Source organism: Coenobita brevimanus, chromosome 71 (assembly GCF_032717465.1).
Source record: "Coenobita brevimanus isolate Jiangsu-jjx chromosome 71, ASM3271746v2, whole genome shotgun sequence".
Lineage (NCBI taxonomy): Eukaryota > Metazoa > Arthropoda > Malacostraca > Decapoda > Coenobitidae > Coenobita > Coenobita brevimanus.
The window spans coordinates 2,250,099-2,274,895 of NC_137024.1; the positions used below are offsets into that span (position 1 = coordinate 2,250,099).

Consider the following 24,797-nt stretch of genomic DNA (forward strand, 5'->3'; position numbering starts at 1 on the left):
GTCTGGTCTTTTAAGTGGAATAGTGTTAGCGACTTTCACAGGAAGCCAGTGGTGTAGTGGTAACATATCCAGCTCGCAACTGGAAGACAATGAGTTTGATTTTCGGGTCGGTCAAACTCCTAGAAAGAGTTAATTTCCTCCTTGTCCCTGTTCAATATACAGTACAATTGGAGGACTTGAAACGTTCTAAACCCTTCGAGGGATGATCGACTGTCTTTGTTGTCATTAGTACTACACCATGTAACTGAAGAATAGCCTGGGTTGGACACCACACAGAACAAATTATGAAACTAAACGGCGTTGTTGTTGGTCTTATTATTGTTGTTGAGGCCCTAGGCTCATCAGACCGTGATTGTGAACTGTCCAGTTGTCCACCGCCCTTTCATTAGGGATAGGGACTGAGGTGAGCTTAGAAAACAATTTATAAAAGTAAGGAACGTAAAGCACGACACATAAAAGGAAAGGAGAACCTCTGTGACGACAAGTTACATACAGTATCTTCACCTGTGCAACAATGAGGGCAGGTGCCATGGCTGAGACCCCCCCCCCCGCGAGATGGTGAAAGCGTCAGGTTGCTCAGATGCTGCAGGTGAGAGTGTGCTACCAGGCCTCGCAGCTTAACTATTTCAATCCCATGACATGTTTTTCATTTTGATTTTGCGACTTCCAGATTTTAAGACTGAGCCAGGAACACACCTCTCGTATTCAAGGGGATAATGGCGTCTACATTTAACACTTCCAGTCCTCCTAAATCTTTCCTTGTCCGGGCATACTCGTCTGGAGACATAAATAAACCAAAATACACGCCATTTGAGTCAGGGATTAAGTTCTCCCTCCAGACATCACCTGTTTCCCACTTTGCCTGATATCTAACAAGAAATAGAAAAAGACTTAAGGTTAATACTGTATCTATCGACTACCCAATGGTCATTAACTATCTGTCTATCTATTGCCAGACGCCTTAATCCCCGCCATTTCAGTGCACTGCTCCCAGTTCACACACCCATCTCTCATATACCTCACCACTCCATCCTTCCATCTCATCCTTGGCCTTCCCCTCCCTGTTCCCCCACCACCTCACTCATATACATTCACCTCGTTAGTCTCTCACTCATCAACACAGACTATTATTTTTTCCCTTCTAGAATATAACACGCAGCGATGAATATAACTCAGGTCCCCACTCGGAGTACCCCCTGAAAGTTAAACCCGAGCATGGTTCCACGGGTTCCTGTCCTCTGCGTCACCAGGACACATGATAAAAACAGGATTGCGGCTAGGGGGTCCCCTCCTTCACGAGGCTGTTGAGGGGTTCCGTAGGCTTTACCCAGCAACTCAATCGGTAGAGAGTTGGCCTGCAGTCCTGACGGACCCAGGTTCAAATCCCGCTGAGTTTAAGGATTTGAATTTCAGAAAAATCAGACTTTACTGATCTACCAGAAGACCCGCCGACATGTCGTAAAATACCCCCGCTAATACCAATACACCAGTCCTGTATGAGACAGCCCTAGCATGTATTCAGTATGGACGGTGGGTGTTAGCGCCGAAGTGGTGACATGGAGAGGTGTGCGGTACGTAGGAGGACTACTGGGCCTTGAAAGCAGGCTGTGAAGCCTATGCCTAGAGTCGGTCACATTAAAAAAAAAAAAAAAAAAAAAAAAAAAGCCCCATCTGGCTGGCTACCGAGAACCCCCTAGCAAAACTGGTTCAGGATCAGACAGCACACGCTGACCCTGATCCCTCTTCCTCTTCTTACGTCGCGTGAGATGTAAGTTTTTACAGGGTCAAAGTGGGGGGAGGCGAACCCCAACGAAATCTGGAGATGACTTAACATTAACCTATGGTAAGGGGCGTAGCATCACTGACAAGTGCTATCCATGTTTGATTCCGAGTTTTCCTTCTGGGTGAACTGCCAAGCCTAACGAGCTCCTCCCACCCTGTCGGATGGCTGCTGAATTATGTAGCTCATCCGCCCTTTGATTTAACAGATCGTATTTTTTTGGTGGTGGCGACCATCATCCACTCACTTGATGTAGTGCTGCCTACTTCTTCCTCAGCCTTTATCATTCTTTTTCTGTGCCTGCCCTCCTCTCTTCCTGTTTCTCCCATCTTTCCTGTCACTTCTTATTGCTTTTCTTTCCTTTACAGGTGGCTTTACTTTGAGTGACAAGCCTAATGGTTTCCTGTAAGCCAAGAAACCATTTACAACGCTGGGTGGTAACCATATAACCAAACAATTACGTGCTCCCTACGTGTCATCAAGTGGGTTGGTGGAGGGTTAGTGCCCCTTCCTGTAAAACAAATAACTCAGAGTCAAATGGCCACCCCTAACGGGATTATGGCATCAGGCAATAGATAGATAGATAGATAGTATTTTTTTGTCCTGCGGGATGTCTAACCTCATCACTGGCCTTGGCCAATGGAGTTGTCGGTTTAGTCGCCGAAGATCCAACCATTAAACAGCTACTACTGGATTGCATGTTTCCAATAGCAAAACAGTGGCTGACCTTACCTGTTAGTATCAAAGTAGGCAGATACAGGACGTATGGGTAGATAAAGAAAGCACGTGGAAGCCGGTGGAAGGGCTGAGAACCTCTTTACCGTTTTAAGGAATGTGATCTGTCCTTGTGGCATCGGATCTTTGTTTACAGTTTTCTTGAGGGATGCCTTAATATCTAATCTTCAATATAAATGCATCTACGATTTTTTGTTTTTTGTTAATTATTCATGAAGTACCGTGCACCCTGTATAAACTACTTTTCACCTTATCAATTTAATAGATATACATTCAATTTGATAGGTTATAACTTATGCTTTCATGAGAATACAATAACATCCCGTAGTCAAGATCAGCTAATATTTTCATTGAAGTGTCGATACACGTGCCCAGGTATGTTGTTATTTATCTTTATAATTACTTTTCTTTATTTAGAAGTGCGTCGAATGGGTAGGGTAAGAAATTATGTGACTTACGAAGGATGTAGAGTTAGGATATTTGTTGATGATGGGGTTGGAGATTAGGCTTAATTCTGATAAGATGGTCATATGAAGGAACCAGAATGGATATAACTTGGTTTGTGAAAATTGTGTGTGTAAGCTTAAAGGTAGAAAGATCCAATGTAGTTCATGAAGGCTGATTAATACAGGAAATGTAGGTGTGAGAAAGCGAGGCATGCAGTGGGTGAGGCCAAGTTGGGAGATGGATGGGATCAGGTTGGATGGGTAAATTTCTGGCAGAAGCCATAACTGGAATTAAAGTACTGTAGTTTGAAGTATGTTCTGTTTATATCACATGACTGCTGACATTTTCCTTCTGTGACACTTGTCGCAGATTAAACTCCTTTGCCCCCTGTTGAGGTAATTTATCCTCCCTGCAGGTCATGAATCACCCCAGGGGTCATTTGCAAGGAAAGTGTCATGGAAGAAATATGTACAGATCTGATGAGATATAAAAAGAAAACATGGTATTATTTTACAAGTTGGCAATATGCAGCTCAGAGATATTACCATCATAGACACATAGTAAGATATCTAACTCTAAGTAAGCATTCTGCTGCAGCAGGTTAGGTTAGGTTAGGTCCAGAAAAATGTACTGCACAACCTGGGGGGTATATTGGCAACTTGTAAAAATTTACTGAAAACACTTCAAACTACTGTACTTGAATTCCAGTTATGGCTTCTGCTAAATATTATCCATAGGATGAAGTAGCTATGTACAGAGAAAATCCAGAGCAGCAAAAGACATGGGTTTAGCACCTCCTTTATATTTTAGCTTCACAGATGATGAAGGTGAAAGTTTACCACTGGGGTGCAGTGGTTCCAGCTGTCTTACAGCCTGACGACCTTAGTAATTTTAGTGCATTATACAGCACAGACAGTTACATGTTTGTAGATCACAAAAATTGAACAGAACAGACAAAATATACCTATATGGAGGTATATAAGAAAGCTGCCAGTATGACTGCAGCAGCATGTTTAGTGTTTATTGTCGATCTCACTATAATCATTAAAAATTTCATGTGATTGTAACTCTAAATATAAAATTATCTATCTGTCTGTTTATTGCCAGACGCCATAATCCCATAAGGGGTGGCCATTTGACTTTGAGTTATTTGTTTTACGGGGAGGGGCACTAACCCTCCATGAACCCACTTGTTGAAACATAGGGAGCACGTATGGGTTGGTTATATGGTTACTACCCAGCGTTGTAAATGGTTTCCTGGCTTACAAGAAACCATTAGGCTTGTCACTCAATGTAAAGCCACCTGTAAAGGAAAGAAAAGCAATAAGAAGTGACAGGAAAGATGGGAGAAATAGGAAAAGAGGAGGGCAGGCACAGAAAAATAATGATAAAGGCTAAGGAAGAAGTAGGAAGCACTACATCTTATACTTTTCAGTAATATTCTTTCTCTACACCTCACTAGCTATCCCATTCACTTAATACCGATAATTATTTTATAGTTAGTGCTTTCATATTTTTGTCATGTTTTTCAAGTCAAATTCTCAAGGACATCTTTCCAAAGTTTAATCCAGCTGTCTGACATCAGCCAGAGTAGCTACATTAAATAAAAGACATTTCAAATAATTTCCAGTGCTTCTAGACTGAGTACTTCTTCCCTAAAGTGAAAACAGTTGTCTAATGTTAACCAGAATAAGATTGAATAAAATTCCTTGGGGTGAAGTTGTTATGAGTTATTATTAAATAATGTAACATATCTTCTGTTAGTTAGGCTACAACATGGCCGAGGAACTGGAAGGGTGGGGAGCAACGGATGCTCCTCTGGATGGGTATACATCAGAAGCAGAGCTGGACACACGGAAATTAATTTCCATGAAAAATAAAAAGAAAAAATCCGGAGGATTTCAGGTAAGAATGTAATCATGTTATAGTAAATTACCAGTAATTTTTATTATTTTAGTTCCTTTCAGTTCACAAGACAATGTACTGTACTGTACCATACTGGGAAGTAAAGGCAATAAACTTTTGAGATGTAACTAATTTGTCTGCAGTGGCATATTTTCAGATTTGTTTGTCACTTTACAATACAGTGGGGCACCAATTTTCACGCCTGATTGGGTCCAAAAATAATGCGCGAAAGTGGAATTAGCGAAAATTGGGGCATTGTCTTTATGGCAAAAAGGCTAATTGGTTCCCGGTTATCCTAAAGTAACATCAGATTTTCATTTTCACTTGCAATACAGTACATCAAATCACTATTGTACATTGCATTGTGAGATACAAACAATAAAAACTGTACAGTACACATTATATGAGGAGAAACATACCACAGAGACCAGGTTGAGGTGTTTAATGGATGTTGGGGGTAAGTATCCGAGCCTTTCCTCCCGACTTTGAATGTCCTGGCCACTTTTTATCACCACCACTGCCTCCCGGCCCTCCCCCCACACCACCAGGCTCTCCCCCCACACCACCAGGCCTTTTCCCCACACTACCAGGTATAGTAGAGGCCATTGAACCATGAGAATCCAACACAATGGAGCTAGCACGCTTGTACACAATGGCGGGAATGGGTGGACAGAGTGTTGACATGACGTCATTCAAGATGGCGGTGGGTTGCGGGCGGGCGGTACAGGAAATTCAAAGTTCAAAATATTGTCCCAAACCCAAAATTTGTGCGCGAAAATCGATTTTTTTTCAAGCGAAAGTGGAAGTTAGGGAATATTTGGTGCATGCCGCGAAAGTGGATTCCGCGAATCCTGCTGTAGCGAAAGTTGGTGCCCCACTGTATTTAATTTACAACTACCAAGACTACTGAATATGTAGACTTTTTCATGTTTCATAAAGATAATAATGAAGTACCTGTTTGCCCCATATATTGCTTGCCTCTCACTGTTACAGAGTTACAAATGTTGTATCATACAGTAGAAACTCCACTTGCATGATTTTAGGAACTTGGAAACTCTCACACATATATAGCTTATTGCACAGGTTTTGCTTAAGGAGTTACTGAAGGTTGTATCTTAACCCTTCAGTTTTAAAATTTTATCCATATGAGAAGAGAATCATTAGAAGATACTGCAGCATGAATAAGGATGACACCCTCAGGTGGTTGTTTTTATTGTTGCTTAACCCTGGTCTCTCTGGTCAAGCAGACCCTTTGATAACAGGTAGGCAACCTGTGGCTGACAGGTCTGCTTATCCATACAGACAGGGGTTAAGGGACAACAACATAAGAGACCTTTCCAGAACTTGCTAAAATTTTCTGGAAGTTGCAAGATCAAAAATATAAAATTTCCTCTGACTGAAGGGGTTAAACAGACAAAACTACACATAGCACATACATAGCATTCAAAACTTGTACCAGGACAGCAGTTAGTTTACTGTGTTATGTCAAGACATTGCATCCCATGTATGGGTAAGCAGAGATGTTAATGCACAGAAAGTTTTTATTATATGTAGGTTCCTTCTAATTTACTGTACCTGTTGTAACTGTTGAAAAAGTTGTGATGTTTTGGAAACAACCCTGACCTAAAATTAGGACATATTGTTCAGTACTTTAATTCTATCTATCTCTATCTATTGCCAGACGCCTCAATCCCGTTTGGGGTGGCCACAAACAAATCCCCTCCAAGTCGCCCTGTCCCCCGCCATTTCACTGCCCTGCTTCCAACTCACACCCCCCTCTCTCATATACCTCTCCACCCCATCCCTCCATCTCATCCTCGGCCTCCCCCTCCCTCTTCCCCCCTCCACCTCACTCACATACACTCTCTTCGTCAGTCTTTCACCCTCCATCCTCTTCACATGGCCAAACCACCTCAGTGTGTTCCTCATAATGCTTCCTATCACATCCACATCCACACCACAACGCTCCTTTATATCCTATTCTTCAGCCTGTCTCTCCATGTGACTCCACAGGCTCCTCTTAAATAACTCATTTCCACGGCTCTCACTCTTGACTTGTGACCTTCCAACAACGTCCAAGCTTCACTTCCGTACGTTACAGTTGGTATCACAATACTGTCATGTAGTAACTTTTTCACTTCCATGCTCACTTCCCTGTTTCTTGTCACTGCTTTCAAAGAACCAGCAACCTTTCTTCCCTACTGTACCCTTTCAAGCACTTCACCCTCCAAACCTCCATCCTTACTTATCACACTACCCAAGTCTTTAATGTATGGTACATTAAATACTGCATGATTTAACTGTGTTGATTTTACAGAGCATGGGTCTAAGCCTCCCTGTGTATCGTGGGATAGTGAGGAAAGGCTACAAAGTTCCAACTCCTATCCAGCGTAAGGTCAGTTACTGATGGTTGTTGCAGCTTCACACTGTAGCTTGTGAATGATATAGAATTACAGTACTGTATATCAAACACCAACAACTTCAGAAAGATTATGTGATTATGATTTCAAGCTCTGTTATACTCTTTTGAGTACAGAATATTCCATGAATTCTGAATAATCGACTCCTCTGAATAAATTTTTTTATTTACAATGTAGTACATTATTTTTGTGTGGATGGTGTCCTTGTGAAGTGAAGCTGAGGATTTCAAAGGGTTGAGTCATATTGAGTGGATGTATGATCCATTTCGTTATGTATTAATGATAGTTCTCCCACAGTATAGTATTATACTTTCTCATTCCCATTTCTGGGTCCTACTGATGATAATCCCATTTATTAGTTGGAAACAGGGTTTGGGTTACGGTACTTGAGTTTTTGAGTTGTAGAGTTCAGAAATATTATAATTGCAATAGCAGTTCATTATACTGCAGGTAAAAGTGCAAGATGGGATAGTTTTAAAAATGTTTTTGTTCACTTGGGGCTTTATTTTTTTCTAGTTAAACTTTGTTTTGGAAATGCGATGTACCATTAGCTAATAAGTAATTGAGAGGGATTTTCTTGCGGTAATTGCTTAATGGTCAATATGCTGTATTTATGCATATTCAAAAGCAGCAGAATGTTTCTTCCTGAATTCCTTCAGAGCCTGTAGAAATGTGGGAAAATAAATACATATAAGCAGAGAAAAATAGTAAAGATAAACCACTGTTTAGCAGTGTTTGTAATTATACTAATGTTTCTCTACTATTATATGCAGTGCTTTTCTGTATGGCTATTGTATGTATCATATATCATTGCCGTACTGTATCTGCTTTGTGTTTTATCCTAGTGAGCATGAATTATTGTGAATTTGCAACTTGGAATTTCCTGAATATTTGTCATCAGCATCCCAACTATTTTATACATTCATATAGTGTGATGAGTAAGGATGGAGGTTTGGAGGGTGAAGTGCTTGAAAGGGTACAGCAGGGAAGAAAGGTTGCTGGTTCCTTAAAAGCAGTGATAAGAAACAGGGAAGTGAGCATGGAAGTAAAAAAGTTACTACATGACAGTATTGTGATACCAACTCTAACGTACGGAAGTGAAGCTTGGACATTGTTGGAAGGACACAAGTCAAGAGTGAGAGCAGTGGAAATGAGTTATTTAAGAGGAGCCTGTGGAGTCACGTGGAGAGACAGGCTGACGAATGAGGATATAAAGGAGCGTTGTGGTGTTGATGTGGATGTGATAGGAAGCGTTGTGAGGAACACACTGAGGTGGTTTGGCCATGTGGAGAGGATGGAGGGTGAAAGATTGACGAAGAGAGTGTATGTGAGTGAGGTGGAGGGTGGAAGAGGGAGGGGGAGACCGAGGATGAGATGGAGGGATGGGGTGGAGAGGTATATGAGAGAGGGGGGTGTGAGTTGGGAGCAGGGCAGTGAAATGGCGGGGGACAGGGCGACTTGGAGGCGATTTGTTTGTGGCCACCCCAAACGGGATTGAGGCGTCTGGCAATAGATAGATATAGGATGGGAAGTTTAGATTATGACTGTTTGATCTTTTGAGAAACAGTTTTAAATTTTTTTTTTTTTTTTTTTTTTTTTTTTATGCGAGGAAGAAGGAACCAAAGGCCATGAGCCCGCAGTAACAGTTCCCTCCAAGAGAAAAACAAAATACAATAGAGAGCCAAATTCAAGATCCAATCATTTTGAGATGCCTGGACACACTGCATTTGAAAGACTGGAGATCATAGGCAGCAGGAAATACAGACAGAGGGAGACAGTTCCAGAGCTGACCTGTTGCATAAATGAAAGACTGGGAGTAATGGTTAACTCTTGCATTAGAGAGATGGACAGAAAAGGGATGAGAGTTTGCTGCCAGACAGGTGCTACGCGCCCGTCGTAGAGGTGGAGGAATGCAAGCAGACAGTTCAGAGGAGCAGTGACCATTAAAGTAGCGATAGAAAAGAGATAAAGATGCAACAGAGCGGCGAAGAGACAGAGGTTGAAGGGAGTCAGTAAGAGGAGGAGAGTTAATGAGACGAAAAGCCTTTGACTCCACCCTATTGAGAAGAGCTGTATGTGGGGAGCCTCCCCACACATGAGAGTTGTACTCCACACAGGGGCGGATAAAACCCCTGTATAGAGTCAACAATTGCGCAGGGGTAAAGAAAGAGCGGAGTCGGCTCAGCACACCCAATCTCTTGGAAGCAGATTTTACAAGAGATGTAATATGATCTTTCCAAGATAAGTCCCGAGTAAATGAAACCCCAAGCATGTTCAAGGATGATGCAGGATTAAGCTGAATAATATTAAACATTAGTGGGTATACCTGTGGAAGATTTTGTCGGGTTGATAGGTGTAAGAACTGAGTCTTAGATGCATTAAAGACAACCATATTATTATTACCCCAGTCAGAGATACGAGCCAAGTCAGACATTAGGTGTGCCATAGCCTCATCCCTTGTTTGTTGAAGTAACTGTTGAGATGGGCGTTGCGGGAACCGAATGGAAAGGTGAAGGGTGGAGTCATCAGTGTATGAGTGGATAGGGTTAGATGTACAGCTTAGAAGATCATTGATGAATAAAAGGAAGAGAGTTGGTGATAGGACAGAGCCCTGAGGAACACCACTGTTGATAGATCTAGGAGAAGAACGATGGCCGTCTACAACGGCGGCTATAGAACGACCAGAAAGGAAACTAGCGATGAAGGCACAGATAGAAGGATAGAAACCGTAGGAGGGCAGTTTGGAAATTAAAGATTTATGCCAGACTCGATCGAAAGCCTTTGAGATGTCAAGTGCAATGGCAAAGCTTTCGCCAAAGTCCCGAAAGGAGGATGACCAGGAGTCTGAAAGGTAGGTGAGCAGATCGCCAGTGGAGCGTCCCTGACGGAACCCATACTGACGATCGGAAAGAAGGTTGTGATAGGAAAGATGCCTTAAAATTTTTCTATTAAGAATAGACTCGAAAACTTTTGAAATACAGGACGTTAAAGCAATTGGACGATAGTTGGAGGGTTGGGAGTGGTCACCCTTCTTAGGGACTGGCTGAATGAGAGCAAACTTCCAGCAAGAAGGAAAGGTACAAGTTGACAGACAAAGGCGAAAGAGTTTACCTAGGCAGGGTGTAAAGCACAGAAGCACAGTTCTTGAGAACAACAGGAGGGACCCCATCAGGCCCATATGCCTTGTTAGTACTGAGGCCAGTGATGGCAGAAAATACATCAACTGAAGAAATTTTAATATCAGCCATGAGGAAGTCAGAGGGGGGAAGTGTTGGAGGAACAGCACCGGAATCGTCTAAGGTGGAATTGGAGGAGAAAGTCTGTGCGAAGAGATCTGCTTTATCAGTAGAAGAAATAGCTACAGAACCATCAGAGTAGAAAAGAGGAGGGAAGGATGATGAGGTAAAGTTGTTAGAAAGATTTTTGGCAAGGTGCCAGAAGGAGCGGGAAGAATTCGAGTTGGAGAGTTGAGAGCATTTAGTATGGATGAAATTATTTTTGGTACAGTCCATGTTGTGTCCTAGAAGCTATGAGATTGTCTGCACCGCTGTGGCTGAGGAGATTGTCTGCACCGCTGTGGCTGAGCACTGAGGTGTCTGTATGTCTATGGCATTACAAAAAAGGAAAGTGGAGAAGGACAATACAATCCCCCTTTACCCTTTTTTTTACTATATTGATTGGTAGCTGATAATGTAAGCCTGCTGGTCTAGGAGATTAAGGTGATCCAAGCAGATATGGCCTGTGGAGGTTTAAATCTGAGGAGTCGTTGGGGTTTCTTGCTCGCATAATGCTACTCAAGGGCAGTCAGGTTGTCAGTTTCTCCTGAAATGTCTGGACTGAACATTGGGCGCAGGGTTGTGAGAGACTGACTGAAAAAGATCTGTGACGAGGTCACAGAGTGTAATCTCAGGGATAAGGGACTGAGTGATGTGATTTCACTACACTGTATCTGTACAGTAGATGTATGTTTACCTATATCATGAATGGAGGTGATTTAAGACAAAATTCAAAGTCAGAATCGAAGAGTTAAGAGTGCATAGACAGTTACAGCAGGTAGAGCTGTCAGAGTACCAAGGTATTGACTTGGCATTGTAGAAGTGAGTATCAGTTGCTGATTTATATTGTAATTTTATACTACAAGTAGACAGTAATAATCGAAATCTGTTTTTAACCACACTCAAAAATACTTGGATTTGCTGGGAAGTGTTTGAAGAAGTACCCTGAGATAGTTTAGTCCGGTATGTGGAGAGTGGGAAATGACTAGGGGAGAGGGAGATCAAGGATGAGTTGGAGTGACAGAGTGAAGAGGTATATGAGTGAGAGTGACATGAGATGGAGGGAGGGCAGTCAAATGGAGAGGAAAGGGTGATGGAGAAGTGATTTGTTCATGGTCACCCCCTCTGAGATTAAGGCATTTGGGTATGGGGAGAGAAACAGATGGACCTGAAATATCAGATGTCTAAAAGGAGTCTACCAGAGTACATAATGTAATTTGTGAAAAGAGAAGCATATGTATCTTAAAAAAAAAAAAAAATGAAAAAAAAAAAGAAAAAAAAAAGTAAGTTATGTGGGTACCATAGCATCTTATCATCATCATCATCCTGACCCTTTTTCTTGCGTAATGATAGTGTGAACTGTCAACAAGATCAGTAGTATTGGCTACATAGTTTTTCACATGCCATTCATATCCCTGGAATTCTAGCTGTGCCTCACAAGTCTAACAGTGTGCACATAATTTTTCTTCATAAGTGCCCCTCACATTAACTCCCAGATAGAATCAGACATTACACACTGAGAATTTTGTTATTACTACATGTAGCAACATCATCATCTTTGTCATCCTGTTCTTCAGCTTTTCAGCTATTCCACATTTTTGTTCCCATTTCCAAAAAGAGGAAGAGGAAGCAGAACCACCACCAACTGGGGGGTTCCCAGGAGGAAGCAAAGCATCAGAGATTGTTGTGGTTTCCAAAACCATGTTCTGTTTTGAATACTGGATTGTAGAACAGTATATTGTATGTACATCATATGTTTATCTTGTTTCTTTGATACCTGTACTGTGTTGTGTTACCTGTAGCTAGCTGTAACAGTTATAGAAGTATGCACCTATCCACAGACTATTCCATTGATAATGGAAGGGAAAGATGTGGTAGCCATGGCAAGGACAGGCAGTGGGAAGACAGCATGTTTTCTCATCCCACTGTTTGAAAAGCTGCGAACACACTCAGCACAGACAGGGGCTCGTGCACTTATCCTCTCACCTACTAGAGAACTGGCACTGCAGGTGGGTTCAGCATTCTCTCTCTCTCTCTCTCTCTCATGTGTGTGTGTGTGTGTATGTGCCTTGTAAACTGTTGTTAGATTCATCTTCTACCATTAGGTTGCAAAGACATCATTTTTTTATAGTCACATGTCCTCACTAATGCTAAACAGCTATCTCACTGAAGATTTTAGCAATAGTTCTAGTGTGCATGTGCGTGGAGCAGTTGCACTATCCACTTGAGAACCAAACATCCTCATACTTCCCTGCACCCCGGATCCCTCCATGGTGTATGTACTATACTCTACCTGTAGGACAGCCCCACAAAAACAGGTGCATGCCTATGGTCAACGGGTCTGCCTACCAGACAGACTGTGGTTTAGCTACAACAACTGAAGATTTTTGGTTCTGTTGTTAAGCAGCCAAATAGATAGTTAAGTTCCCTCACATAATTTGTCATATTTTTCATTGTGAGTTAACATAATTTTACACTTAAAGTTGTTTATACTGTAATTGATTTTAAAGTTTTCTCGGAGCCATAATTACAGTATATATATGTGTGTGTGTGTGTGTGTGTGTGTGTGTGTGTGTGTGTGTGTACCATATATAAACCAGAAACATTTAACTAAAAGTTATTTCAGTTGATGTGTAGCATTATGCCTGCACACATCCTAGAGTTTATTTGAGGACTGACTACATACATGAAACCACATGTTACTCAGTGTATTCAGTATTTGATGAATGTGTGGAGATGGATGAGTTGCGTCCCAGTGACGCAACTGAGATCATTGTGTAACAAGAGAGATTTGGCTCAAGAAATACCAGAGAAGTGATATGAACTGGAAGGTTGAGATGGTTTGGGTATTGAGAGGAGGATGAGTGGCTGAGGAGGATCACATAGGCTATGTGAATGTGGAGGGTAGAGTGCCCAGAGGCAAACCTAGGAAGAGCAAGGGGAGGGTACGGCCACACTTGCTCCAAATGTGTCATCGATGGGGAAACAAGGCTCAGATTACCGGTTCAATGTTCATACTCAGATATTGCAGTGGTTTTAACCTGGTGCTTCGTTTTATTTTGTTTTGGGCAGTGTTGCTGCACCCTGAGGTCATGTATAGAGACCTCTGGACTAAATGACCGAGCAGGGAAATGACTGAGAATCACATCACTTGGTGTGGTGTTTATTGGGTGGAAGTACAGCACTTACACCAGTTAGTGTAGTGATTGGCTTCTAAATAAAAGAGTAAACCAAGTAGACAAGTTGCTTATCGATAGCACTACAGTTAGTAAATAGATGAGGGTGCCCCCACCTACCATATTACACATTTTAGGATGCAACCTCAGGACTAATACTGTATCATCTCTAAGTAGTATTGCTAAGTTTGGTTCTCAGCACACTGTCATAGGCCTTTTTTAGATTCATTTTTATCTTGGCCAGAAATCATTTTATGTTGTCTAGAGGTATGTGACAACTTAAGTGAGTTCTTTAGGATAAAAGCGCTATGGTAACTAAATTTCTCCCCAACAGACGTTGAAGTTCACTAAGGAACTTGGCAGGTTCACTGGCTTACGAGCAGCAGTTATCCTTGGGGGCGAAAGCCTTGAGGGTCAGTTTGCAGCTATTCATGAAAATCCAGACATCATCATTGCTACACCAGGGAGGTAATAAATATACATTGTATATGTATATATACTGGTATATATAGCAACTGTAAAGCACAGTACATTAAAACATGCACGCACACACACACACACACACACACACACACACACACACAGTGAACTGTAACACCCTTTCATACAATAATACCATTATTCTTGTTATCACTAGATTGTTTAATTCAGTCCAAGGAAGGTGTCTTGAACTGGAGGAGTTAGATATTGCCCTCATTAAATCCCTCCATTACTGCTTGACTAGATTACTCTTTTAAGCAGAGTAGAGTTGTCTGGTAGCAGCAGTAATAAAATGTAAATAATGTCATCGGCCAGAAAGAGTTGAAGGGAAATATGAGGCATTCTGTGGAAGAAGGACCCACCAACCATAAACATGGTTTGGAGGAGAGAGTTTTTACAGCTGTGAAAGTTAATACTGTATTCCTATAATGGTCTCTTCAGTTTTCTTTGTTAACCCACCAAAAAATCAGTGAATCAGTATGCTTTCATAGTACTGTATAACTGGTAATGTACTGTATTGTAACCGTGATAACAATTATAATGCATTGCTGCACAACCAAAAATGTTTTAGTATCATTCACAGATAATGAAGTCACCAGTACCCCAAAACTGTGACTAATGTAGTACAGTTACTGTAAGTTCAGAGGAGAGTGAGTGCTAGGATATAGTTGTGTGTGTGTGTGTGTGTGTGTGTGTGGGCAAGCAGTGAAGCACCAGGGAGGTAGCAGTGTTACCAGTCTTAACAGTAGAGGATTCACTGTACCCACTATGTTTTTATGTGAATGACAGTGTGTTTTTATTATATTCTGGTCAGTTAACCCGCCGCGTGCCGGCTGTTTTTAGCCCTCTGGGTCACCCCAGTGCCAGCCATTTTTCGACCTTTTTTTTTTTTTTTTTTTTTTTTTTTTTTTTTGCTAAAATTATAGATTTTGATGTGAAAACAACGAATTTCGCCATTAAAATGCTCACCGAGGGTCGGAAATCGGTTTTATTGGGTCCTGCATACTCGTGTACAGGTATAGCCACTCACGCTCACCACGTACGTGAGAGAAAGCCATTTTCTATGTAAGGTATACTCAGGTATTTATGCTGGGAAAGTATAGCAATGTTCAGTACACTTTTCTGATTACATATTACAGTACTTCAGCATCTATCACAATTTGCGTCTTTCTCACTGTGAATGCATTATCTTACACTTACTTGAAGATAGGTACAACCTGACTTCATTACGTACAGTCCTGGCACTTACAAGAAGGTATTTACAACTTGACCACTATATAGTCCTTACACTTACAAGAAAATATTTACAACTTACACTTCATTCATTTTTTTCATTCATTGCCAGATGCCATGTATCCCAGACGGGGTGGCCAAGGGCTTAGAGTTAATTGTTTTACAGGGAGGGTCACTAATCCTCCACCAACCCCACTTGACACGTAGGGATGCCAACAGCATCTGGTGTTCCCAGGCGGTCACCCATCCAAGTACTCCTTCACTGTGTACAGGACTGGGTGAGGCACACAGGCAGAGTGAGGCAGAGCAAGCGTGAGGAGGGGAGTGAGTGAGTGTATGGCCTTGACAGCTGGGGGATGGTAAAGGAACAGTTACCTTATATGCTTGCCAATTTTTACCCACGAATCTTGAAAAATGCGGTCACAGTGAAGTTTTTTATTTTAGACCGTTTTAAAACGGCACTGGCACTGGCCGCAGCGTTATGTCAGACCATTTTAAAATGGCACTGGCACGCGGCGGGTTAAGTATGCTTTGTTAATTTTTTATGTTGTGAGGCAAACATATAGCTGACAGTGAGATAGTGATAGTGAGAGAAGAGAGTAGAGACTGCTGTCCCCTCTGTTCACAAACAGCATTGCTGTAATGAACTTCATTTGTAAAACATTGTACATTTGCTTTTAGTTTAGTGTGTATAATATACAAGTAGCACATTTTGATACTATTGTGGAGGTATTTAGAGGTTAGTGGGAGTACATATTTAATTAGTGATGGCGACAAAGTGGTGTACCTAATACAAGAGCATGTTTGTGCCAGTCAGCCAATCAGAAAAGACTCATGTAGTTTATTTTGTTTGTTTGTTAACGGATATTTTTCCAGTTAAGTGAATGTGTTGTCTGTAGGTATTGAGGCATCAGGGGTGATTTATAAAACCATCTTAAAAACACAGGATTTGTCAAGATAATGTGAGAAAATACCATAACATCAGAGGCGTTGGGTACGAATTAGACACATCCAAGCTTGGTACCAAGTACTTTTAGGGTAAATAATATGCTGTAAATTTTTATTGTACTTTAGTTCTTGTGAATTTTATTCTTTTTGTGTTATCTGTGACATTACCATACATACAAGCAGTTGATTTATAGATAAAGTAGTATCCACTTTTAATGGCCTCCGTATTTTATGAAACCAATGAAAGAACAGATTTTATTGAGTTCAGTTGTGTAGTTTTGAAGTCATTTCAGCATAAATAGTATTTATTGCTATATACTGGTGTACATATAGTAATTTTACTTTATTGGAGGTTAACATTAATTCCAAGTATTGTACAAACAAAATCAGACTTCATGAACACAAACAGCATTAAGATGGCAGTGTGGCAGTAAGGAGCTTTTTTTTAAGATGGTGGTGTGGCAGTAAGGAGCCTTTTTTTTTTTTTTTTTTTTTTTTTAAATAAAGAAACCAATGACTGGTGAACAGTACATAATGGAGATTCTGAAAGGTGAGTGTGTATTTGAGTGAAAATGGTTCATATCAGTCAATCCTTTCTGCAGTGTTGGTTGAGACTTTTTTTTTTTTTTTTTTTTACAACTACCCATCCATAATTAGGGTGCAGCTTTCAAAATGCAGTGTCTTAGATGCTGTGAAATACAGTACAATGATCAGTGTACAAAAGCACATTCCATTTGTAAAACAATGGTGTGCTGTACTGCCCATTTTGTCACCATAGTCTACCACAGAGATCCTGCCCATTCATCACCAGTTATTCAGGCAGATTTATCTGTAATGGCTAGTAAATAGTAACTGAGAAAGTATTAGAGCCATATGTCAAAAAGGTTTAGAAATGAATATGGTTTATTTTTTGCTTAGGACCGGTGGGTGTCATTTCTATTACTGCCATCACCATTTTACAAGCTGTGAACCAACATCAAATATTAAATGCAGTGAGCTCCTGTAACTACTCAATGGTTGGCTGTTAGATACTCAGGAAAAAGGGAGAGGGGGGTAAAAAAGAAAATAAGAGCCAGGCTACTCAAAACTGTTACTGTATGTTATATTTCCTTGTGTAGTACAGCAGACTGTCATTTTATGATGAAACAGTTTATGATGAATCGCATGTGTGATGACTTAAATAGTTAGGGCATTTTTCAGTATACAGTAACGTTGTCTCTCACTCGATCGTTATGATTCTTTATGAAGCATCACAGGTTTATGACATTTGCCGACACTCAAGCTTACAGTCATTGGTTTGTTCCAGGATGGTCTTTAAACTTAGTTACAATCAAGTGTGCTTGTGTCAGTGATGGAACAGTAGTGTAGTGTTTGAGTTAATGTAGTGGGTGAAGTATGGTGAAATAAAATAACACCAGTTTAGGTTAGTTGGAAGCTAACTTTTATAGTTAATTTTTGGTGGTACTGTAATCAGTAAATGATGTGCAGTGAAGTGCAATAACTACCACTTTAGGTGAGATGGAAGCTTGTTTTTAGACTTAGTTGAGTAGGTTACCCTTGGCCAAAATATCCCCGTTGAACCTCTGTTATGATTGCATCAGTATACTGTATGTTAAATCAGTATGCAGTGGATTTTTTCAAACATCCTCATTGTGAAAGGGGGTATGGTTCATATCTCATCTGCGGATGTTGGACCTGCCTGTTGTGGCATTTCAACTGCCAGGGTGAAGCCACATGCCGTAAGTGGTTGTCATAATTTAGGACTCCTCAGAGGTATTGTAGTGAAACAAACACAAAAAATCTAGTTATATCTCATTAGTGTGGCCTGTACAAAAACCATTATGCCTGACAGACTTCTGTAGTACCTCAAAGCAACTAAATACATGTTGAAAATGAAGTAGCGTAGAATAGAATATGTCACAAGTTGTCTTCCAACCCTCATTTGAGTAGCTGAATCAGTCAAAATGTTTGTGGTTCATCGATACTGAAGTCTTTGAAGTTAGCATCTGCTACTTGCACACTGACTTTGGTGGCTTAATCCTTATTAATTTTCCAAGACAGCAAAAATGAGTGGATTCTTGTTCGTTATTAACTGTGATTAAATCATAAAGTTAAGGTCGGAGGAAAAAGAAAGCTAACTGAGAAGAGGTTAGATATTATGATGCGAAAAGTAAGAAGAAACCAGGAATGGACTGCCTTTGACAGACCAACAGCCCTTCAACTCTGCTGTATTTATTGGGACCTATAAATATACATAGACAAATAGAATGAAAATTGTATTTGAATGAATAGAATTGGTGACAAAACAAGTCAGTAGTAAAAGGGGATGTGATAACAAAACAGATTGGTGACAAGGATCTTTTATTACAAATAATGTTGGTGACAAAACAGTTCATGTTACTGTTACCACCTGTGTACTGAAATATACCAGAGCTACTTCATAGAACTATTGTGATGGTGCGTGTGGAGGATGTCAGTCTGTCGAGTGTAAGATCAGTATACTGTACTGGTAACCCATTTCTGAATTTTCAAGTCCGCAGACTGTTCCCATCCTCAGCCAGGATTGTTCTTGCAGTTTCACAATTATTGTTTGATCACCACTTTTTACCCATCAGGACCTATAAATGCAATATGACTGTGTACAGTATAATAGAGCTGTTCATCGAGGAAGAAAGTATATACTGTACTCCATCTGCTGATCTACAGTACAGTATATATAAATACATACTGCCTTTTGATTATTATCCCCTACTGGTGATACCGGTTTGCACGGCTCTGTCAGTATATCAGTGCGTCTGCAATTTTATGTCCGCTCTGTAACTTTCACATGTATGGACAGATTTTGATATACCTTCACACATTTGTTCCCCATATGACGGTGTGTCACACACAACAACCAGCCATCTACTTCAAAGGTCAAGGCCACAATTGGAGCTCAAACAAAGTCGAGTGCTGTCGTACTTAACAGCCATACCTAAATTTGTGTCCACTCTGTAACTTCCACATGCATGGACAAATTTTGATAAAACTTCACACAATTGTTCCCCATACCACGATGATGTGTCGCGTGGAACAACGAGCCATCTGCTCTCAAGGTCAATAACATATGTTTGATAATCATCTGGTAGGAGACTTTGTATTGCATGGCAATACTGAATGCATTAATTTTAATTGTGCTGTACTGTATGTTCACATGTAAGTGAGATCATCAGAAATCCATGTATATATATATTTATTTATTTATTTGTTTATTTATTTTTTGCAATTTTCAGATTGGTTCATGTGTGCATTGAGATGGACTTAAAGTTGAAGAGTGTGGAGTATGTAGTGTTTGATGAGGCTGATCGACTGTATGAGTTAGGATTTGCAGTACAGCTGAACGAGATCTTGGGAAGGCTTTCCGAGGTCAGACAGACGCTTCTTTTCTCAGCAACTCTGCCCAAGCTATTAGTGGACTTTGCCAGAGCAGGTCTTACTGATCCAGTTCTTTTACGGTAAGTGAGAATGATGGCTCAGTGCCACTTTGGTATACAGTTCTTAACCCCTTCAGCCAAGGAATATGATTTGTATTTTATTGTGGCTAGTGCCAGTCAATTTTATGCAGTTAAAGGCAAGTCCAAAAGAGCTGAAAGGGTTGGAAGTTATATCCATTAATGTCTTGGACTGGGGTTGTAGGGGTAATCGAAAGTCCTTTTCTAGCCCCCACCTGATGCCATCTCCCACAAAGCCATCCAGGTGGATGATAGGGAGATTCAGATCTTGTATTCATCTAGATATTACATGCATACATTCAATCCTAGTTTTCTTTTGGAATGCATCTCTTATATACATGTATAATGAGGACCTAATGTTTATGCACAAGGTCCAGAGATACAGCAGGCTTTGGATATCAAATACAGTTCCCAGCAGATTAGACTGTAAACCCAGTGATTTGCATTTTCACAGATTAGATGCTGAACATGTGCTTTCTGAGAACCTGAAACTAGCATTCTTCAAGGTAAACACAGAGAACAAACTGGGGCTGCTGCTTTATGTTCTTCAGAACGTGCTGAGCAATGATGAACAAACTGTCATATTTGCTGCCACCAGGCACCATGTTGAGTACCTTCATCAGGTATGTTGGCATCCTGAAATATCTATTATGACTGTGGCTGAACATTACAGTTTAAACTTCAGAATAAGTACCTGGTTGCATAAAAATGTAGGCAAGAAGCTGAATGATATAACTTATGAGAAAACCTGTGAGAGTGTCACTTGCTGAATGATATATCTAATGAAAAAGGCCAGTGAGAGTGTTATTTACATTTTTTTTTCCATGGTGTTTCAGGCTCTGGACTTGGCCAACATCCCAAACACATACTGTTACTCCACCCTAGACCCTGCTGCCAGGAAGATCAACGTAGCCAAGTTCCATAATAAAGTGGTATGTACAGGTTTTGTATTAATGCCAGAAATGTATACACAGTTACAAAAAAATGTATCAGCATGATTTGAAACCTGTGATGACTGAAAGATTGGCAGAGAACATTATAGAAGCATAGCTAATGATAAAGTGAGGATAGGAAGACTGAACAATAGATGGGAAAGTGTCATAGAGGATTACATGGGGAGATAATGGCTTAAACTGTTTGGTGAGAACAACCACTATTCACTCATTCAGTGTAGTGCTACCTTCCTTATCCTTCTGCCTATGGGTGACTTTACACTCCCTCTTCTGTCTTTCTTTCTTTCCTCTTCATTCTGCCTGTGGGTGACCCTACACTGAGTGACAAGCCAAATGGTTTCCTGTACACCAGGAAATCATTTACTACGCTGGGTGGTAATCAATGGTTACTACGCAGCATAGGAAATGGTTTCCTGGTGTACAGGACACCATTTGGTTTGTCACTGAGTGAAGAGTCACCCACAGGCAGAAGGAAGAGGAATGAATGAAGGAAAGAAAGACAGAAGAGGGAGTGTAAAGTCACCTGTAGGCAGAAGGACAAGGAAAGAAAGACAGAAGAGGATGGAAGGAAAGAAGCATGGAAGAGAGGAAAGGGCAGACACCCGAGAGCAGCACTACATCAAGTGTGTGGATGGTGAGTGCCCCCACCTACCACAAATGATGACTGATACTAATTGAATTTGTGAGTCCTGTAATGCTAAGTCAAGGTGTGATGTAACATATTGTCACCACTTGCAGGTGAGGTGCCTCCTGGTGACAGATGTTGCTGCCCGAGGTATTGACCTGCCATTTCTGGATAATGTCATTAATTACCACTTTCCCGGGAAGTCAAAACTTTTTGTTCATAGAGTTGGTAAGTTGGACTGCTTTTCCCTGTAATTCCTGTGAATGAAAAACTTTCAGTTTAATTACTGAAGTACTTGTGGATAAAGAACTTTTAATTCATTTGGGTACTGTATTCTGTGGAAAAGCTTTTTAAACCCCTGCATTTCACAGGTTTCTCCTAAGCTGAATGAAATTGGCTGGTGATAGCCATAAAAAAATATAACCATAGGCATCAAAGGTTAACCCTTTCACTACTTAACAACTAGTAGCATATTATTCCAGTTAATGTCTGATTACTTATTTAGCAAAAAAAGGACAAACAAGGTAAATGTGACCTGTAATTTTTGTATCAGTTGGCTGATGGTGTGGTCTGTGAATGGTGGCTGCAACAAAAAGACCTTCATACATTTTTACATATTTAACTGTACTCCATATTGATCTTGGATTTGGAGTGTTCCTTCATCAATTTAAATAAGCAACAGACAAATTTGAGGGTAACATTAGTAATAAAAATTCTTATATGTTAATTACTCAGCTTCTTTGGACATGAAGAGACAGATTCTTTGGACATGTTTGCAGCATCAGTCTGAGTAAATGAAGTGCAGTTAAAGTTGCAGTTCCTAATTTTATTTATTTATTTTTTTTTTACAAAGTCCCATTTCCTACTTTCATTTATTTTTTTATTTATTATTATTTGTTGTTGTCATGTTTACTTTTATGATTTTTGTGTAGTGTATGATAATAGTTGCCTGCTTGCAGGTCGAGTGGCTCGTGCTGGCAGGTCTGGTGTGGCGTATTCCTTTGTGGCACCAGATGAAGCCCCATACCTTTTGGATTTGCATCTTTTCCTTTCAAAGGAACTTAAGTGAGTGTGATGAAATAACAATTGTATTTTTTGTTTAGTGTACAGTACAGTCATTTGAATTTGGTTGCCATCAGCAGACATCTGCACCAGGCATCCATACTGGTCCAGAGATACTGAAGTGACCTAAAAGATTTGAAATAAGAGTTGATGGTGTAGGCATGGATGTGAAGGGTTTGACCAGACTTGAAGTGTTCTGAAGGACCTTGGAACTGGCTCAAACAGAGAAGGCTTCAAGGTATGTGTAGGTCCCTATGGCTCTGAAACCAGGAATTCCAATAGTTCATTACTGCACTTCAATTGGATTCAGCCGGTGAAGGTTTATATCTAAGGGATGGTTGGGGTTGATTGCTTATGTAACGCCACTCAGGGATAAGTGAGGCTGGTCACTCTCATCTTAAATATCGGGACCAACTGCCTAGCCCCAAGCTCCTATGCTCCTCATGGGGCAATGTAGGATTGGATGATGGGTGGATGGACTTACCTTCTGGATTTCACAAAGTCCCTTAACCCCTTAAACGTGGCCATGAACAGTCGCCTCCCCTCAAGTGGCGGGGTTGTATCGCTGTCTGAGTACCTGTAGGAAAATATTAGCCAAAAATCAGAGATTAACCCTAGAACATTATACTTGGTATGGCAGATAGTACTTACATTCAGCTTTCTCCAGAGACAGGTGTTGAGCCTTCGTGGACTACCCAAGGACTTGTGGAGACTTGCAAAGTTGGGTAACCAAATCTTCACTTTCACACCTCCAGCAACCCGGTTTCCCCTCTACCACAGGCTCATTCTGTCACAGTAAACTTTATACTACAACGTAAAGGTAGTTTGGAATCCGTATTTGTACAATAAGCACTGAAAATAAGGCTAAAATCAATGGAGCATACGGCCGACATGCAGCGCGGCGGCGGTCTTCCCGTCACTCAACAAACATTTCCATTTTCACAGTTAAAAACATATATACTACATTATTTTCAATCATTATTTCCCAAAAGATCACCACGGCGCGCTTTTTATTCTGCCTTACGCCCGTCACTTTATTCTCGTTCCTGTCGGCCGCTCACACTGACTCGGAAGAGCTAGAACTCGCCATAATGTCACTTTGAAAGCCTGCGGTAAACTGACGCTAAACAGGGGCAAACCGTGAGAAAAAAAGCTAGTGTTACAACTGGGGAAACAAGCGTTTCCTATTAGCATAAACTGCTTGTGAGAGGAGATTGCAGATTTACAGTTCTGAACACTCAGAGCGCTGCCATGTATCACAGCCAGGCTGGCAGGGGCCGTGGTGGGGGGGGGACGGGGGAAAAAACGCGATACTTGGCAACAACGGAAGTCAGTGGTACAAAGGTCAAGTGTGCTAAAAGTAGCCAAAGGGTGGTGGTACTGATAGACAATACCAGCTGGAGCCTGCCTGCCCGCGGTTATTCAGAATTTACTAGAATCGCAAACGCGACGCTCCGCCGTTATGTCCTTTTCGCTGAGCGTCGCAAATGCGACGATCCGCGTTTAAAGGGTTAAACTGAGAACTGGTGGGTCCTGGTTCCTGTGGCCAGATCTTCACTGTTGGACTTGGTATTCCAATACCACATGGGCTGCAAAGGAGATTGACCACATCTTTGTTATTACCCACTGGAGGATGCTTCAGAACTGCAGGGTTTTCGGGAGTACAGAGTTCTTTGCTACTGATCGTGCACATGTTGCTACTCTAAGGCTACAAATCGACACAGCAAAGTTCAGTATCCTGCCAAAAACAGTTCCATCATGAAAAACTCAGGGATGTGGAATGTGCTTATGAGTTTGCAGAGACAGTCTTGAATCAGTCTGAAGTGGCAGTAAAGGACTGAATGATGGAGGAGTGAAGGCTATGTTTGTATGTTGCTGATGTGTGAGATCCATGAATGTGAAACTTGGTGAGCATTTGAATCATTTCCCCCAGGGCAGAGTTGCCAGGTTGGCGGATTTTCCGCCAAATTGGGCGGTATTAAATTGAGGCTGGTGGGTAAAATTTAACATTGGCGGTTGGGCGGTTTTTTGGGCGAGTTAATATCTTAACTGGCGGGTTTTCGGCGGCTTCAGCTCGAGAGGGTATTTGCTAAATTAACCTTACTGTAACTCTTGTCTCTTAGCAAAAACAAGGGTGACCGGAGAGATCAAGATCGAGGGCAGGTGGTGGTGGGTGGAACTGACGAAACCATTAGCACCCGGCCCAGCCCTCCCTCGGGATATGACTCCCCTAATCCACACTCAAACACAGGTCACGGGGCCTGGCG

The 24,797-nt window shown here is 41.2% G+C and overlaps 1 protein-coding gene across 1 annotated transcript in view; it reads left to right on the forward strand.

Moving 5' to 3' along the window:
* The first annotated feature begins 4,735 nt into the window (after positions 1-4,735).
* The window catches only part of LOC145406855 (ATP-dependent RNA helicase DDX54), a 40,137-nt gene continuing 20,075 nt past the window's right edge, over positions 4,736-24,797 (forward strand). Inside the window, exons 1-9 of the mRNA XM_080277962.1 lie at positions 4,736-4,867; positions 7,185-7,262; positions 12,404-12,571; positions 14,073-14,206; positions 19,672-19,893; positions 20,345-20,513; positions 20,727-20,822; positions 21,582-21,696; positions 22,428-22,533. Coding sequence (XP_080134088.1) covers positions 4,739-4,867; positions 7,185-7,262; positions 12,404-12,571; positions 14,073-14,206; positions 19,672-19,893; positions 20,345-20,513; positions 20,727-20,822; positions 21,582-21,696; positions 22,428-22,533 — 1,217 coding nt within the window. The 5' untranslated portion in view covers positions 4,736-4,738. The remainder of the gene's footprint in view (positions 4,868-7,184; positions 7,263-12,403; positions 12,572-14,072; positions 14,207-19,671; positions 19,894-20,344; positions 20,514-20,726; positions 20,823-21,581; positions 21,697-22,427; positions 22,534-24,797) is intronic.